Source organism: Bos javanicus, chromosome 23 (assembly GCF_032452875.1).
Source record: "Bos javanicus breed banteng chromosome 23, ARS-OSU_banteng_1.0, whole genome shotgun sequence".
Lineage (NCBI taxonomy): Eukaryota > Metazoa > Chordata > Mammalia > Artiodactyla > Bovidae > Bos > Bos javanicus.
The window spans coordinates 16,607,997-16,624,634 of NC_083890.1; the positions used below are offsets into that span (position 1 = coordinate 16,607,997).

General features: G+C 52.1%; 3 protein-coding genes across 3 annotated transcripts in view; 2 read left to right on the forward strand and 1 right to left on the reverse strand.

Moving 5' to 3' along the window:
• Positions 1–16,638, reverse strand: part of PEX6 (peroxisomal biogenesis factor 6) — a 351,627-nt gene that overhangs the window by 309,110 nt on the left and 25,879 nt on the right. The window lies entirely within an intron of this gene.
• Positions 42–6,089, forward strand: PTCRA (pre T cell antigen receptor alpha). The gene is made up of 4 exons (XM_061399073.1): positions 42–255; positions 2,792–3,112; positions 4,204–4,248; positions 4,772–6,089. Exons 1-4 carry the CDS (start codon positions 198–200, stop codon positions 5,272–5,274), a joined length of 927 nt encoding a protein of 308 aa, XP_061255057.1. The 5' UTR covers positions 42–197; the 3' UTR covers positions 5,275–6,089.
• CNPY3 (canopy FGF signaling regulator 3) lies at positions 8,123–16,631 on the forward strand. The gene is made up of 6 exons (XM_061398248.1): positions 8,123–8,466; positions 11,922–12,045; positions 12,854–12,950; positions 15,193–15,315; positions 15,548–15,665; positions 15,965–16,631. Exons 1-6 carry the CDS (start codon positions 8,298–8,300, stop codon positions 16,180–16,182), a joined length of 849 nt encoding a protein of 282 aa, XP_061254232.1. The 5' UTR covers positions 8,123–8,297; the 3' UTR covers positions 16,183–16,631.

Consider the following 16,638-nt stretch of genomic DNA (forward strand, 5'->3'; position numbering starts at 1 on the left):
TTCCCTGGACCGGTGAGAGAAGGCTGGGTTTGGGGGCCAGGGTGGGGGCGGGAGGCTCCTCGCCTGGGGAAACGGCTCCGTGGTGGAGCAGCTGACATGCAGCTGTGCCTGTGGCCTGCGAGGCCGTCTTGTGGCTGCCTCCTCCCCCAGCCCACACGCAGGTCTGCAGCTGGGTCCTGCCTCCTCTCAGGTGGGCCATGGCTGAGTCTTGGTTGCTGTTTCTCCTGGCCCTCGGGTGTCCAGCCCTGCCCACAGGTGAGCAAACCCCTGCACCCTTCTCTGTGCCCCTCTAGTGGGCCCAAGCCCACACCCTCACTCTGGGCATCCCTGGTGTGGGAGGGATGCAGGGAGGCAGGACAGAGGTATTTGGGGTCCCCTGAGGAGGGTCTTGCCAGAAGCCCATTATCCCCTTCCCCATTGTACTCCACCTCCCAGCTATCTTGCTCTGGGGCCCCCAAGTCCTGCTCCCCCAGAGTCCACCGTGTTGGGAGGGAGAGTGCTCACCTCTTGGAGTGAGCTGGACAGGTGTGCATGATGGGTGGGGGTGGGGTAGCCTGGCTGTGGCGGGCTGTACAGGGCCATAGGACACGGGCCACACGGTGAGTCCCCGGCTCCTTCCTGTCCCGTCTCCTGCCCTCAGGGCTCAGGGTATCTCATGTTCGCTCCCAACCCCCTCTACCAATAGGTGCTTAGAAGTCTCAAGGCCTCAGTGACTTTCCAGGTGTATTGACCCCTGACCCCACCCCTACAAAGATGGGTGCTGGAGACGAAGGACTAAACTTTTGAGAATTCCGGGTTCATCTAGTAGCATGTGCATGTTCGTATGTTTGTGGTGGGGAAAGCTCCTTGACCTTTGAATCAGGACATCTCCTTGTTCTAAAGCTGGCCCCCAGTATGTCACCAGCACTCCCTTGCTAGGGAGATAAATCACACCCATGTGGAGCAGGGAGAGCCCGTGGTGGGAGACCTGTGCTCTGAAAAGGAAGCAGCCAGGGTGAGAAGGAGCAATTCTGGGAGGCTTCGTGGAGGAGGTAGATGCTGAACTCAACTCGAGGAGTGTTTCTCTATGTACAGCTGGAAAGGTTCAGGAGGCTGAGGCTCCTGGAACCCATTCTCAGCCTTTTCTCCTCCCTTTGTTCATGATGCCTTATTAATACTAGTATTGATGATACTAATCCTCATCTGCCAGGTGTTTTATGGTCATGAGCTTCATTATCCACTACAGTTTCCTTGGGTTGGTGTGATTAACCCCATTGTATTGATGGGACAATTAAGACTCAGTAAATTAAGTGGATGAATCAAAAGTCAAACCAACTCTGTCTGAGGCCATGTTCCAGGCTTGGTCCTCTGTAACATGTAGGAAAATCTTGGTCATCTTTCCAAGTGGGTTGGTCTGTGAGATTGGGAGTCACAGAGGTCTGAATCCAAACCCTGAGTGACTACTTACCATCTGCCTGCTTCTAGGTCAGTTATTTGACCTTCAAGAAATCTTTTGTGGACTTCCCTGGTGGTCCAGTGGTTGAGAATGCACACTTCCACTGTAGGGGGCACAGGTTCAATCCCTGGCCAGAGAACTTAAGACCCCATGTGCTGCATGGTACAGCCAAAAAAAAAAAAAAAGTTTTGTGAGCACCCCCTACCTCCAGGTCCCACAAGATTTTCTAGTGCCTTCCCTGAACCCTGGGGCATTTCTTTAGCTTGGCTGCACTTAACTCATGGTGTGAATTTGTAGGTTTTAACTTTTTTTTTTAATATAAATTTATTTATTTTAATTGGAGGCTAATTACAATATTGTTTTGGTTTCCCCATACATCAACATGAATCCGCCATGGGTATACACGTGTTCCCCATCCTGAACCCCCTTCCCACCTCCCTTCCCTAGGTTTTAACTTTTGAGATTCTGTTTGTATGAAAAGACAGCCACCCATTCAAAAATAGCATTTTGTTATATATTAAATGAGTCATCTTTATTGCAAAGAATAAGTTTGTGGAACATCAGGACTATTCTGAAAAATACAGGACAAATGTTTGCAGTACTTACATGACTTATTTTGGCTTTTTTAAAATTATAAAATAATACGGACATACACATTAAACGGGTGAATTGTATGGTATGTGAATTAAATCTAAACAAAATGCTACAGACTTAACATAAAAAAAAAAAACAAAACTGAGACTAATACAACAAGCACCCAAGCATAGGCCACTCAGATTAGCAAATGGTTAAAATGTTGCCACATTTGAATCAAATAGTTTTTAAAAAGAAACAAAAAGGTGCAGAGCATTTGAGTTTCTTTGATCTCATTCCATATCCTACCTCTTTCCTTTCCTCCCCAGAGGTAACCACTCTCCTGAGGCCGGCACAACAAGGTACTATGAGTATTTGTTTGCATCTGTGGCCTTTCTCATGGGATTGAAATCACTGAGAGCAGGGACAATATTTTAATTGATGTTGTATCCCCAGTGCCTGGCACACAGAGATTCAGATGTGACAGAAGTATGGATGGATGAATGGAAGGAAGGGAAGATGGATAAATGGATGGATGGATATATAGAGATTGAAAGTAGAAAGAAGAGATGTAGGGAAGATGGATGATGGTAGAAATGATGGAGGGAAGGAAGGTGGTTAGGTAGGTAAATGCAAAGAGAGAAGGATGGATGCCCGGGTAGGATAGATTGATGGTTGGTGGAAGGACTGATGGAAGAGAAACCCAGATGGAAGGATATGAGATGCGGACCTGGGAGGGCATGGGCAGTTCTAGGCCCCCTACAAGTATGTGCTCTCTTGCAGGTATGGGCAGCACACCCTTCCCTTCTCTGGCCCCACCAATCACACTGCTGGTGGACGGGAAGCAGCAGACGCTGGTGGTCTGCCTGGTCCTTGACGTTGCACCCCCTGGCTTCGAGAGTCCCATCTGGTTTTCAGCTGGCAATGGCAGCTCACTGGATGCCTTCACCTATGGCCCTTCCCCGGCAGAGGATGGCACCTGGACTCTCTTGGCTCAGCTCTCCCTGTACTCCGAGGAGCTGGCAGCCTGGGACACCTTGGTCTGCCACACTGGGCCTGGGGCTGGGGACCACGGCCAGAGCACACAGCCCCTACAGCTGTCAGGTGGGGACAGGGCCTGGGCCCCCGGGGGTTGCTCCCTGCCCCCTTTCACACACTCTGGAATCAGGATGTGGTGGGAGGGAGCGCAGGCACCAGACCAAACATCTAGGTGAGGTGATGCCTGGGCTCAGAGCAGGGTGGCCTCAGGGTCCCTGAGTCCTGGGATTTGCAACTGTGATATCTCATTCAGATCCAAGCTCTGATGTGTGACTTCTGAGAGATAGTAATGGCTCCTCCATCCTGAGGTCAATACCTTTCTATGTATGCTATGCTGTGCTGTGCTTAGTTGCTCAGTTGTGACCCCATGGACTGTAGACTGCCCCGCTCCTCTGTCCATGGGATTCTCCAGGCAAGAATACTGGAGTAGGTTGCCATGGCCCCCCCCAGGGGATCTTCTCAACCCAGGGATCGAACCCAGGTCTCCCACATTGCAGGCGGACTTTTCTTTACCATCTGAGCCACAAGGGAAGCCCCTCTCTATGTATACCCAGGGTTAATATCTATATCACCCTCTCTATGTATACCCAGGGTTAATATCTATATCACCGTACCTATTAGAACCAAACAATAATTAAATAGTAAATTGCTATCACTTACTTATTGTTTGCTCTGTGCCAGGGACTGTTGTAAATACTTTACATTTAGGTCATATTACCATATTACAAGTAGGCCATGCTAGTCTTCTCATTTTATAGGCACAGAGAGGTCAAGTAACATGTCCAAAGCCAGCTATTATTATTACTGACTAGATGACTTACTTCTTTTTTTTGGATTATGTTAGTTTTCTCATCCTCCAAATGGGAACATTTGTTGAATAAATGTCCTGACTTCCAAAGAAGACTGCTAAGAAAACTGATTCCTTGTCTAAATGTGCTGAGGCATCTCTAGGGGCACAGAACAGGGAACAGTCAGGAGAGAAGATCTGGGCCCCTGACAGGACTTGCCACAGATGGGCTCAGGGTTTCCACTGCTGGTTCATTTGTCTATTTATCCAACACACCATTAAGAGTTGCCCTGAGCAGGGCAGGGGCATAGCACTGGGGTGGAGAGCACTGCCCATCCCAAGGACTCACTCCCTTTTCCTTGGTTGCCAGGAGATGCTTCCTCGGCCAGGACCTGCCTCTGGGAGCCTCTCAGGGGTGAGTACTGGGACCCAGGACCTCAGGCCCCGCCGGGCTCTGGGCTAATGTGCTCCCTTGAGGGGGCAGTGCAGGTTGGTGGGTATCCCCTGAAGAGGTTGCCTCCCTGGGTTGGGGCAAGTTGGTAGATCCTCTGACCCCAGCATCCTTTCTGGACACCAGGTTGAGAAGCGCAGGTGAGAGCTAGCAGAAGGGTCCCTGGGCAGCCCAGAGGGTTGGCCTCAGCATGAGGGGCTTGGGAGACTCTTGGGAGTCTAGGGAGCCTCAGGAGACTGGACATCTGCTGGACATAGAGTGGTGTTCACAGCCAGGCTCTGCTTCCTGCCTGGCCTACATCCTCTTGGTTGTTGGGGGATGAAATAACATGAAGGCCAGGAAGGTGTCTGTTATTATTCCCAGCAGTCAGAGCTGAGGTTAGACATCAGGAAGGCCGTCCCCTGGTTCCCCTTCTCTGGGGAATGTTCCGTTGCGGGTGGGGCCGCGCCAGCCTCCAGGCCGCTCACCGGCTCCTCCTCTCCCGCAGGGACGCGGGCCCTGGTGCTGCGGCTCGGGGCGCTACGGCTGCTGCTCTTCAAGCTGCTGCTGTTGGACGTGCTGCTGACCTGCAGCCGCCTCCACGCCCCGCCCGCCGCGCGGGGGGACCCAGCCGGAGCGTCTGGCCCTGGGGCCCCCAGTCTCCCGGCGCCCCACGAGGTCCCCCGGGCGGATAGCCGCCTCCTCCCGCAGCCTCCGCCGCCCCGAGGATCGTCCTCAGGCCCCGCCGACCGGATTCGCCGCAATCATGGGGGCACCACAGGCCGAGGTCTCAGCGTGTCCGCCTCGCCGCCGCTGGAGCCCCGGGACCGCTGCCGCCGGGTTCACACCCGCAGTCCCCGTCGGGATCCCAGGAACCCAGTCTGGGAGGAGGGGCCGCCAGTGCTCAGGGCCTGGAGCTCGGGACCCTCCTTCAGTCTTCCCACGTCAAGCCTTGGAGCATTTCTCTGTAATCTGCCTCCTCCAGCTGACCCGAGCTTCCCCGGGGGCTAGGCTCGGTCTCCCCTTCAGACTGAGGTTCTTTCTGAGCTAAAAAAGCTTTGTCTCTCCCATTAGATTGGAAGCCCCTTGAGGGTGGTGATCCACCCAGGCACCGGGACATCTGATGTGCAGATAGTTGACAACAATTAAAGGAGAACTTATATATAACACAAGCAAACAAAAAGTATTTTAATTCATGTCTACTTTGGGAGAAGGGTATTTGGCACAATTAGAGGAGGCAGAAATCTGGGAAGGCTTCTGGAGGGTGACAGCCTGGGGAGTGGGGCTGGGGGTTGGGGAAGATACGGGCCCACCTGTCTCCTTTCCCCATCATCAGGCACTGGGTAGGCCCCCCCTCTGTCTCTTCACACTTGCCCAAACTTTCTGAGAGGTCAGGGGGAGGGGCCCAGGAACCCAGCAAGAGGGTGTGCTGGACCTGATGTGAAGGCTTGTATAGACTCGAGGGAAAAGAACAGGGCCAGGATTCCAGAGTAAAAGGATCATATCCAAGGGCAAGAGCACAGACAGTAATTCCAAAGTACACGTCATTAATCAAATAAGATCATTATTCACTTGACAAATATTCACTGAGCATCAACTCTGAGCCAGGCACTAGAGAGGTTTTTGTTTTTTGTTTCTTCAACAGGGTTCTTGCACTGATAGAATATGAGGCTCCCACAATGCAGTGTAACCTGTGTGTCCCCTGTTTATCCAGCGCTGGCAGGAAACCCAGGGTTTTCTCTCCAGTCATCACCCCAAGAATCTGGATGCTTACATGTGAATCCAGACATCTCCCCAGGGCAGCACAGGACAGTTACCTGGGTCACTGCCCCTACTGTAGTTTTCCTTCTCCCAAAGAGGCAGTGGCGAACTCCGTTCTAACACTGCCTGCCCCGCCCCGCTCCGTCCCCACCCCCGCCCCGCTCCGCCCACCCCCCGACCCCCACCCCGCAACACACACACAAGGTGTCAATGACATTTCCAGCTTCCCAGAGCCTCTAAGCCCTCTCAGCTGCTGCTGTTTCATGAAAACCCTCACCTCTCCTCCACTGGTCGTCTCTCACCAGCCTGTAAGAGGTTCTCCCACCTCTGTTTTGGATTCTCCGAGACAGAGGACACAGCTTCCGGGGGTCAATCTGTCCACCAGTCCCACAGGGTCTGCTCCTTCCCTAACACACAGACTGAGGAAGGGGACGGCAGGGTGGGGGCAGGGGCGAATGCAGACTTTCTACAGCCACTGTCCCTTCCCAGCTCTCAGGTCACATGTTGAACCCAGAGCTCCCATCAAACTAATTTATGTAAGTGTGCTCTCAGAGGATCTTTTGTTTATTCTGGAAGCAAACCTCCCTGAGCTTCAGTGCTTCTCCCCATCTTGCCCGCCTTCCCCCAATCCTGCCCTACCCCAGACTCTGAATCCCCACTGTAGCTGGCTTAACATCATTTCCCAGGAGGGCTCCTGGCCAGACTTTGAGCCTCCCCAAGTCTTCTGAAGCCTAGAGAGCATGGAGGACCTCAGGACGGTGATATGATCCTCTCCATTGTGGAATTCTATACACCACAGCTCCTGCCTGTCCAAGAGTGCCTTGTCAGCCACGGAACTGTTGGGAGCAAGAAGCTAAGATCAGGAAACGACCAGTCAATAGACTTGAGTATCAGTCCTTTAAAGTCTTTATAAAATACCATAAATATCCAACCTCCAGGAAGGAAACAGGAGGCACTGGAAACAGGGATTTATGGGCAAAAAACAGAATTTGCAGGCAACCTCCCAGAGAAGCAGCCTTGCTCTTTGTGTGTCCATAGACCACTGAGCTCAGGGGCAGAATGAAGCCATCCCCCAAAACCCAGAGAGTCCTCACCCTGATGACACAGCATAAGGAAGTTTCACTGAGCAACTCCTTGTGTCAAGAGCCCTGATGCTGGGGATGTGGACAGGGAATCAATCATTCATTAGTCAAGTCCCTGTCTGTGGGAGCTCAGAATCCAAAGATATAAATAATAGGCCAGAAAAGGAACCGAGATCACACACTAATATTAAAGTTAATGCATGAACTTTTTATAATCCTCTCGATAAGCTTTAATTCTATTAAGCTGTTCGAGCTTCCCAGGAACAAGTAAGCCTTGAACAGCAGCTAGGAGGATCACTTTGTCATCAGATAAAAACTGAGGCTCAGAGAGGAAATGATTTATTCTAGTTACCACCGGGATAAACTTAGGGTTTTATGCGACAGGCGTGTGCGTACTCAGTTGCGTCCGCGACCCTATGGGGTTTAGCCTGCCAGGTCCCTCTGTTCAAGGGATTCTGCAGGAAAGAGTAGTGGAGTGGGTTGCTATTTCCTCCTGAAGGGTATCTTCCCCACCCAGGGATCGAATCTGTATCTCCTGTGCCTCCTGCATTGCAGGCGGATTCTTCACCATTTGAGCTGTCGGGGAAGCCTAGGTTTACTGGGTACAAAGAAAGCTGCTTGAAGGCAGGGGACTCTGAATCGTCCAAGTCTCATCCACAGTGCCTACTCGAGTGACAGTAACAACAAAAGCAATAATAATAATAATAAGACATAGGGCTGGCTGCTCTATGATCCCAGGGTAAGTGGCGTGCAAGAAGGCGGAGAAGGCAGTGAAAACTGTCTCTCCCATACCTTTCAGGACCGGAGCGTTGCTCCCTCTTCCCTAATCCTGGTCCTCGAGTCCCTCCCAGAGCCTCCGTTAGGAGGTGGGAAAAGATGCTGCCATAGGTCACTGAGGACACCATCCGTTCTCTCATTGGCCGAAGCCGAAAAAAGATCATCCTCCCATTCGCTAGAAGGCAAACCCCGAAAAGCCCATTGGCTGCCGAGACCGCGGGCCTCCGTCGTTCTGGGGGCGGGCCGAGGTAGCTGGAGGGGGAGCGGGTGTGTTGGGGGGGGGGGGGGGCTCGCCGTTGCCCTGGTTACGCCGAGGCACGTGTGCAGTCCCGGAAGCGGCTCCGGGAAGCTGCCCAGCGCGCGCAGCCGGAGGAAGCACAGCCCCGGTCCGCTCGGGTCGGGTCCGGCTGGGCCATGGAGCCATTACCTGAGCCCGCGTCCGGGCCCCGACCCAGGCCCCACCGTCTTCTGCTTCTTTCCCTGCTATTGCTGCTGCTGCTGCTACTGCCGGCCCCGGAGCTGGGCCCCAGGCAAGCCCGAGCCGAGGACACCGACTGGGTTCGATTGCCCAGCAAATGCGAAGGTGAGGGGGCGGGGCCCGTGGGGAGTATCCTGCTGGGGGGCGGGGCTTGCAGAGAGGGTTGGGGGAGGGACCGTCCCGGGCTCTGAGCGGGTCTCCTTTCCTGGAACCTACTCTGTGCCTGGCACTGTGTTGGACGCTGGGAACGCAGGGGCGGCCGAGAGATCGGGTCTCGGTGCACCTGGAGCTCAGAAATCGCTGAAAACAAGCAGTTACAATGCGGGTGGTAGATGCCACGAGAGAGGAGGCGCCGGGCTTTGGGGGCTGGGTGAGGAGCATCTAAATCTAGACCCCCAAATGCGGGGAAAGGCTTCCTCCTGGAAGCCCTGAGTGGTTAGGAGTTAGTCGAGTGAAGAGAAGCGAAGTCACAGATGCAGAGACCTACAGGCAAAGGACAAATTTGAGGAACTGAAAAGATTCACATGACCCGTCTTGGGGAAAGAACTTGAGACGCTCCCCTTGTGCCCTGACCACAACCGGCTGTGTGTCACCGGCCGTCTCCTCCATTAGCCGTGAGCTCCTCCAGGGCAAGGGACCTTGTCTAGGTAGCTGTTCACATACAGGCATGAGTGAACGTGGGTGAAGCTGGGGTGCTGTGGGAGTGTGTGGAGGAAGGAAGAGGGTCTGAGACCTAAGGGGTCACTTTAGGAGAAAAATAGAACCTGGGGGAACTTGGTGAGAGAGGGAGATTTTAGGGATATGGGAACAGAGTGAATCCCAAAGACAGAGAGGTGGAAGTGTGGCACTTGTGTGTGTGTGAGAGAAACAGAGATAGGGAGGGAGACAGAGAAGGAGAGAGAAGCATGCCAGCACACACACCAGCCAAGGCCCTACCTTTTTTTCCCTCATCTCCATTTCTCAGTTTTGTCCTCAGACTTTTACACACACTCCTACGTTCTCACCTCTCTAACCCCAGCCCCTCACCCCTGAAAGCTGGCTATAAACCGGTTGCATCCTAATTCAAAGCCTGTAGCCAGCCAGATATTTCCTGAGCACTGGGAAGTGTGGGTGGTTTGGGAGGCGTAATCCTTTCATTTGAGAGATTAAAGGTGAGTTGCTTCAGAGATGAGCTGACCTCACTGGTCAGCCTTCCAGTATGGGTTCTAGCCTGTACTTTCTCCCTCACTCTCTTGAACAGACAGTCACAGGGTTCTAATGCCTTCCTTTCACTCTTCTGGCCACAGCTAAGATCCTTTGGGGATTTTACTTCCCCTTCTCATTTTCTATCTTATTCTGATGCCAAAGAGCCCTTATGGTTTCTCTTATTGTTCTCACAGCCTAAGAAGCACACACTTCTTTTCCATAGGAGACTCATAAAAGCCTAGAGCTGGCAAAAATCTTTAGATCATTCTAATCCAACCTGATTTTGTAGGTAATTGATAAAGAATAAAAGAGAAGAGATTTTCAGTCATGGGATGGCTTAACCTAAGTGTATATTTACTTTTATTATCACTGTGACACCTTAGTTATTAAGTGCTGACTGTCTGGCCCACAAAGCCTGCCTCTGGCTTAGTAGCCTGAGTAGAAGAGGCCTTGGCACAGAGAAAAGAGAACCTGCCCAGAAAGAAGTGGGTGGATGTTCACGGGGATCTAGGGTCTATGCCATGAGCCTCCTCCAAGTCTGGTTCTGGGTGGGATCCCCAGAGGGGGTCTTGAAGAGGTAAGGTTTGGGAGAGTTGAGAAGCAAGGTTGTATTTGATGGATATAAGAGAAATGGATTGATGGGTTCCAACCCCCTGGGCTTGGCATACTACATAGTGAGCACCTGGGAGGGGGGAGCACAGGAGTCAGAAAAATGATAAGCTCACACAGAGTACAGGACCGAAGAGGGCGGGAGCCTCGGTGGCCCTGGATGGAGAGCCAGGGAGGCGAGACACCCTCAGTTCATCCTGGACTCTGAGATCAGTGGCTGACGTTTTGGAATCTTAATGTGTCCCAAGTTCTCCAAGCCATCTATTAATGCATATGTTATAAAAGTTCACCAAGCAGGCCTGCAGGGGATTTGTTTGTTTTGGTGGTAAATTGGTTTTCTATCCAACTCTGCTGTTGTTATTAAAACAATGCTGTTGACATTTAGCCTGCAGATCATATTCCATTCAGAGGTATCAGAAGCTGCTCTATCACAAGCACAGTCTCTCCAGGCAGTATTTATCAAGTATCCAGCACATACCAAGTCCCAAAATAGAGGAATAAGGAAGAAATTCAGCCCATGATCCTCTCTTTGAGTGCCCTTGTAGTCTAATTGGAGAGTCACATGAGATGATCAAGGCCCTTGGTGAGAGCATGGGTCCTACAGTGTCTCAGGATGAAATCAAGAGCAGGTGGGACTCATCCAGAAGGGCTTCCTGGGGGAGCAGGCTTTTAAGATGAGGTGGAGAGAAAGGACAGACAAGCCCTGAAGGCCTAGAGGCACTTTCCTAAGGCCCCAAGCACTGCACACATTCAGTAGTAGCCGTCCTTATGCAATGGTAATTATTTGTTTACACTTCTTTCTGCTCCATTAGACTGAGTATCTGGGAGGGAGGGACCTTGTTTTCCTCTCTGTATCCCCAGGCAGTGCCTGACACGTAGGAGTTGCTTAATAACTATTTGAAGAAGAATAAGAGGAAATGAGAAAATAAATGTACAAAAACAGTAGAAACAGGCCTGTAGGGGGAAATGGAGCAAATTAACTTGGTAGGAATAGAGAACTGGTGTTGAAATAACATATGAAATCAAGAAATGAAATAGCCATAAAAAACATCTTGGGAACAATTGGGGAATTTGAACATGGACTGAGTATTAGATGAGATAGGAATTGTTGTTAAATCTTCCAAGCATGGTGGTGGTTTTATGATTAGTAATGGAAGGTCCTTGTTCTTAGGAAGTGCTCGATGACTTGTTTAGGAGCAAAGATCATGATGTCTTGTAGCTTATTTTCAAAATGGTTTAGCAAAAACAGTGTGTATATTGTTGACATCTATTATTATCACATTGCTTTATATTATAAATTGGAAATAGTGGTAAATCACTGTTGTGTTTTTTGGTTTTTTTTTTTAACTAACAGCTCTTTTTGGTTTTTTTTCTTTCTTTTTTAATTTATTTTTCTTCTTTTTTACTAACAACTCTTGACTGTGATGTAAGGTGTATGGTTATTCATTGTACTCTTTCAGCTTTTCTGTATGTTTGAAATTCTTTTCAGTGACATGAATGATTGTCGGGGTAGGGGACAGGAAGGAGCTGGGAGAAATGGAGACAGTAGAATGAGGGCCCAGAGAGGACAGGGGGCAGTGGGTCTTGGAGCCTACTTTCACCCACTGAACTCTACTGCTGGTCTGGTGCTGACTCCTTTCTCTGCCCCAAGCATCAACTCAACCCAGTCCTGCGGAGGCGTCCCCTTGGGTCTCTTTTGCTGGGAGCCGGCTCCCAGCAAAGACTCAGATGCACTCAGTCGGTGGTGCTGTGTCTTCTTTCCCCAGTGTGTAAATATGTTGCTGTGGAGCTGAAGTCAGCCTTTGAGGAAACTGGCAAGACCAAGGAGGTGATCGACACAGGCTATGGCATCCTGGACCGGAAGGCCTCAGGCGTCAAGTATACCAAGTCGTAAGTAGAGGGGAGGGAGAGGGGCACCAGCCTGCCCTGCTTTGTTCCTTGAGGCATCAGCATCGTGAAGTTCCCTTCTCCCTCCCCACTAGGCAGACCCACAAAAAGGAGGCAGCTCTAACTGAGACCCAGGTTTGCCCACTGATTCTACCCTGAACTGATTGTATGGCCTTCCGAAATCCCCAAGTGCCCCTGGGCTTCACATCCTTCATCTGTAAAAGCAAGACTATTGGACCTCACCAGTGATTCCCAGTGATTGGAATTTATGGATCAGTCTTTAAAAATATAGGATTGCTGGGAAATTCCCTGGTGGTCCAGTGGTTAGGGCTGGACATTTTTCATTGCCATGGCCCAGGTTCAATCCCTGGTCAGGGAACTAAGATCCTGCAAGCTGCTCAGGGCAGCCAGAAAAAAACAGGCTTACCAACTTTTATACCTTGCCAGGTATAAATATTGAAAACAAACCAAAAAGCGTTTCCATCAACTATGATCATCCTTTCAAAATGAAACACTATCTCGACATCAAATATCCATACATTTTGCTTTATTTTTTTTAATCTAGCTAATCATTTAACTTTATATTTAAAAAACAACAACAACAACTTTCTTCCCATAGAGCTGTTACAATTGTGTCTCTCTGGTCTGTGTTCCAGCATTTCAGAGCCCCCCTGATGACCTATCTCCCTCCCAGCTCTGCCTTCCCGTTGGTGAGCCGTGCAGGTGCTGGGGTTGGAGGGTTGGACCCCTAACCCGCAGGGTCGAGGAGGGGAGCTCAGGCAGGGACTGTCTTGTGCTGCTGTCTCGGCAGGGACTTAAGGTTAATTGAAGTCACGGAGACCATTTGCAAGCGGCTCCTGGACTACAGCCTGCACAAGGAGAGGACCGGCAGCAACCGATTTGCTAAGGTTGGCTTTGTATATGCCCTTCCTCCCCACTGGGGCCGGGCTTCGGGTCTCAATGTGTCTCCTGGTCTGGGTGCCATCAGAAGATCATGCCCTGGGAGCTTCCCTCCTCGGCAGCTCCCTGTTCTTTATCCATTGCCATCTGCATCCCTCCCGTCCTGAGCGGCCTGACTTTTCAGTGCAGGTGGGCACATTCCTGATGTCTGGGCCTGCCCCCTGGGGTCCTGCCTCAGCCTAGGACAGAAACGCTCCCGGGTGGCAGCCCCCTTGGGGTCAGAGCACTTTGTGCAGGGAGAACTCAGGATGCGCAGAACTGTGGGAGTTTAGAGGAGATGTCAGAAAACTCTTGGGGAGGGGGTGATGGCTGCCGTATCCCTTCTCTGGGCCCATGGGGCCCTACCTGGACCTCCATCATGATGCCTTTATGACATTTATTGCACTCACCATGTACACGAATGCTTCTTTCACTGGAGAATGAGCTTCCTTGCAGCAAGGCCCATGTTTCCTTTTTTTAAAATTTCCCCTTGTGCTATTTATTTTTCTATCCACAAAAGAAAGGTGCATGAATGTGTGAAAAAATAAAGTGAATCAGTTTAAGTTCTGATCCAAAATGAGATGTGTGATGGGAAAACAGATCCATACAACAGCAGTCTTGCCCTGGCCCAGGGTTTTAAAGTCCCATCAAAAACTGGATGTCTTCCCTTTCCTCTTCCTTTGCTCTTGCCCCATCTCACACATTCTGCTTGAAGACTGTGTCACACGGATGCAATGGCTCAGAAGTCAATACACCTGTGTGAGCTCACCACTCTCATACACAGAATCTACCAGCCACACAATTCCAGGGAGTGGCTTGACAATAAACTGACAATAAACTCTCTTCTGTGGCTGAATGATGCCAGGACTCCTGGACATTGATAAGATGTCATCCTACCCACCTATCTCCATACCCCTCCCCGTATACCTGTTGCCATGTGTCTTTCCAAAAGGATCCAGAGGGGGTTGTGAGGGGTCTGGAGGCTCATGTGTCTCCTGTCACTCCTATAAGGGCCCATGTTTCTTTATCTCTGCACTTTCTATGCCTGGTAGAAGAGCTGTCTCCCACACTTCTCCACCTAAGTACCCTTCTAGAAAAGGAGATCCTTCAGAAACCCTTGGGAAACCTAGAGAAATACTTCTAAGCCACAGAAGTCCTAGGTTTTATCTTTATAATTTGTATTAACATTGTACTTGGTAATAAACCCATGTTTAACGTAACAATGTTTAATTTTACTTTCTATAGCGAAAAAATTAGAAGCAGCCTGACCATTCACTAGTAGGGGAGTGGTTAAGTAAATTGGCCATTCAGTGGACTCTTAGGCAAACTGTACAATGAAGAATGAGGTAGTTCTTTATGAGTTGAACTAAAATCACCTCCAGAGTATAGTTGTTTAGTCGCTAAGTTACGTCCAACTCTTTTGCGACCCTATGGACTATAGCCCTCCAGGCTTCTCTGTCCATGAGATTTCCCAGGCAAGAATAGTGGAGTGGGTAGCCATTTCCTTCTCCAGGGGATCTTCCTGACCCAGGGATGGAACCTGAGTTTCCTGCATTGGCAGGCAGATTCTTTACCACTGAGCCACCTGGGAAGCCCTCTCCAAAGGATATTATTAAGTAAAAAAATGCACAGTGCAGAATGGTGTATATGATACATACATACAGCTGCTTGTGCGGGGGTGGAGGAGAGGCTATTTTTGTGTGCGTAGTGGCTCGTGTCCACTTGCGTGGTCTCTGGGAGACAGAAGAAACAGGTAGTGTGTTGTCTCTGTGGAGAAGACCTAGGTGGCGGGCAGAAATAATTTCGTACAGAGCCAAGAGTCTTCCCTGCCTCGGCTGTGCTTCTTCCCAGCAAGGAAAGGTACAAGTTGTGGGAAGAACCAGAAGTAGGGAGTGGGCTGGACACGGGGGAGGCCACAGTGAGGGGAAAGAGACAGGACCAGTTTATTATCCTGGAAAGGAGTATTTGCTCAAAGGGCCCCGAGAGCAACCTTTCCAAAAGGAGGAGGTGTGGGGAGGCAGGACAGGCTGTGTGTGTGGAGGGGTTGTGGGACGCAGGCCACAAAGAGGGGAGGGGAAGGTGAGGATGAGCGTAAGAAGCCGGAGAGGGTCCTGACCTTAGCGGGGTCCCTGGGTCTCCAGCCGCACCGGGAGAGGAGCAGGGCAGGGAGGGGAAGGGTCTCTGCCTCTCACATCCCATCGTGTCTTCCAGGGCATGTCAGAGACCTTTGAGACGCTGCACAACCTGGTGCACAAAGGGGTCAAGGTGGTGATGGACATCCCCTACGAGCTGTGGAACGAGACCTCGGCAGAGGTGGCCGACCTCAAGAAGCAGGTAGGGGCCCCGCCGCCACCCGGGCTCAGTGAGGGCAGGTCCTCAGTTGACGAGGGCCACCGGGAGCCTGGGGACTGTGGTCAAGCCGTCTCACCCCGCCTCTGGCTACGGCCTCCTTGGGGGAGTCACAGCCACCAGCCCGGTGGGTGGCGAGACGAGGCTCAGGCTCGCCCGGCTCCCCCGGGAGAGGCCAGGCCCGGGCGTTGCCGACGTGAGGCCTTGCGGTTAACAGTGCGACGTCTTGGTGGAGGAGTTCGAGGAGGTGATCGAGGACTGGTACAGGAACCACCAGGAGGAGGACCTGACTCAGTTCCTCTGCGCCAACCACGTGCTGAAGGGCAAGGACGCCAGTGAGTCCCAGGGCAGCAGGGCTGGGCCCTCCATGCTCCCCCCTCAGGGGAGGCGGGTGAGGAGAGGATGCAAAAGAAATAAGAAATGGCGGCGTTGGAGCCTCCATCCTCAGGGGGCTGGATGGTACAGGGCGGGGTCAGGGCCTGGTGCCTCAGATGCCCCCCAGACGGGCCGGGGGGACCCCAGCGAAGCAGAGCTGGGGCCAGATTGCATCACCGCCCCCAGTGGCTCTGCAGTCTGAGCTCCTCACTCAGCCAGGCAGCCAGCCTGTTGAGGGTGTGTTTCCTCCTCCCTGCAGGCTGCCTGGCAGAACAGTGGTCTGGCAAGAAGGGGGACACAGCCGCCCTGGGAGGCAAGAAATCCAAGAAGAAGAGCGGCCGGGCCAAGGGCTTGGGCGGTGGCAGCAGCAAACAGAGGAAGGAGCTGGGCGACCTCGACGGAGACCCCAGCCCCGAGGAGGACGAGGGCATCCAGAAGGCTTCCCCGCTCACACACAGCCCCCCTGACGAGCTCTGAGCCTAACCCAGTGGCTCTTGCTGACTGAGAGCCTGAGCTGGGAGCCCAAGGGTCTGGGCCCCCGGCTTCCGCAGATGGAGCAGCGCAGGGCCTCAGCGGTGCCTGCCTAGCCAGTGCCGCCTCCTGCCGTGGAAACTCTAGCCCCGGGAGAACTTGGATCAGCTGCGGGCAGCCCGGGCCGGCCTCTTCCCTCTGCCCAGCGTTCCTGTCCTGACCCAGACTTTAGGCGGGCCCCATGATCTCAGGACTGCCCAGGACTCCAGTGTGAACTCCAGTGGGCAGGTGTTGAGCTGGACCCGGGACTGGGGCTCCAGAGCCCCCCCACCCCCTCTCTCCTCCAGCACCAGCTCCTCCTCCCCGCACCCCCTCTTCCTATGGACACCTTGTGCTCTGCCTGGCCCTCCCCTGGGGCTCACAGAGTAAAAACCTTTCGGCCTTTTTCATTCATATTTCTGA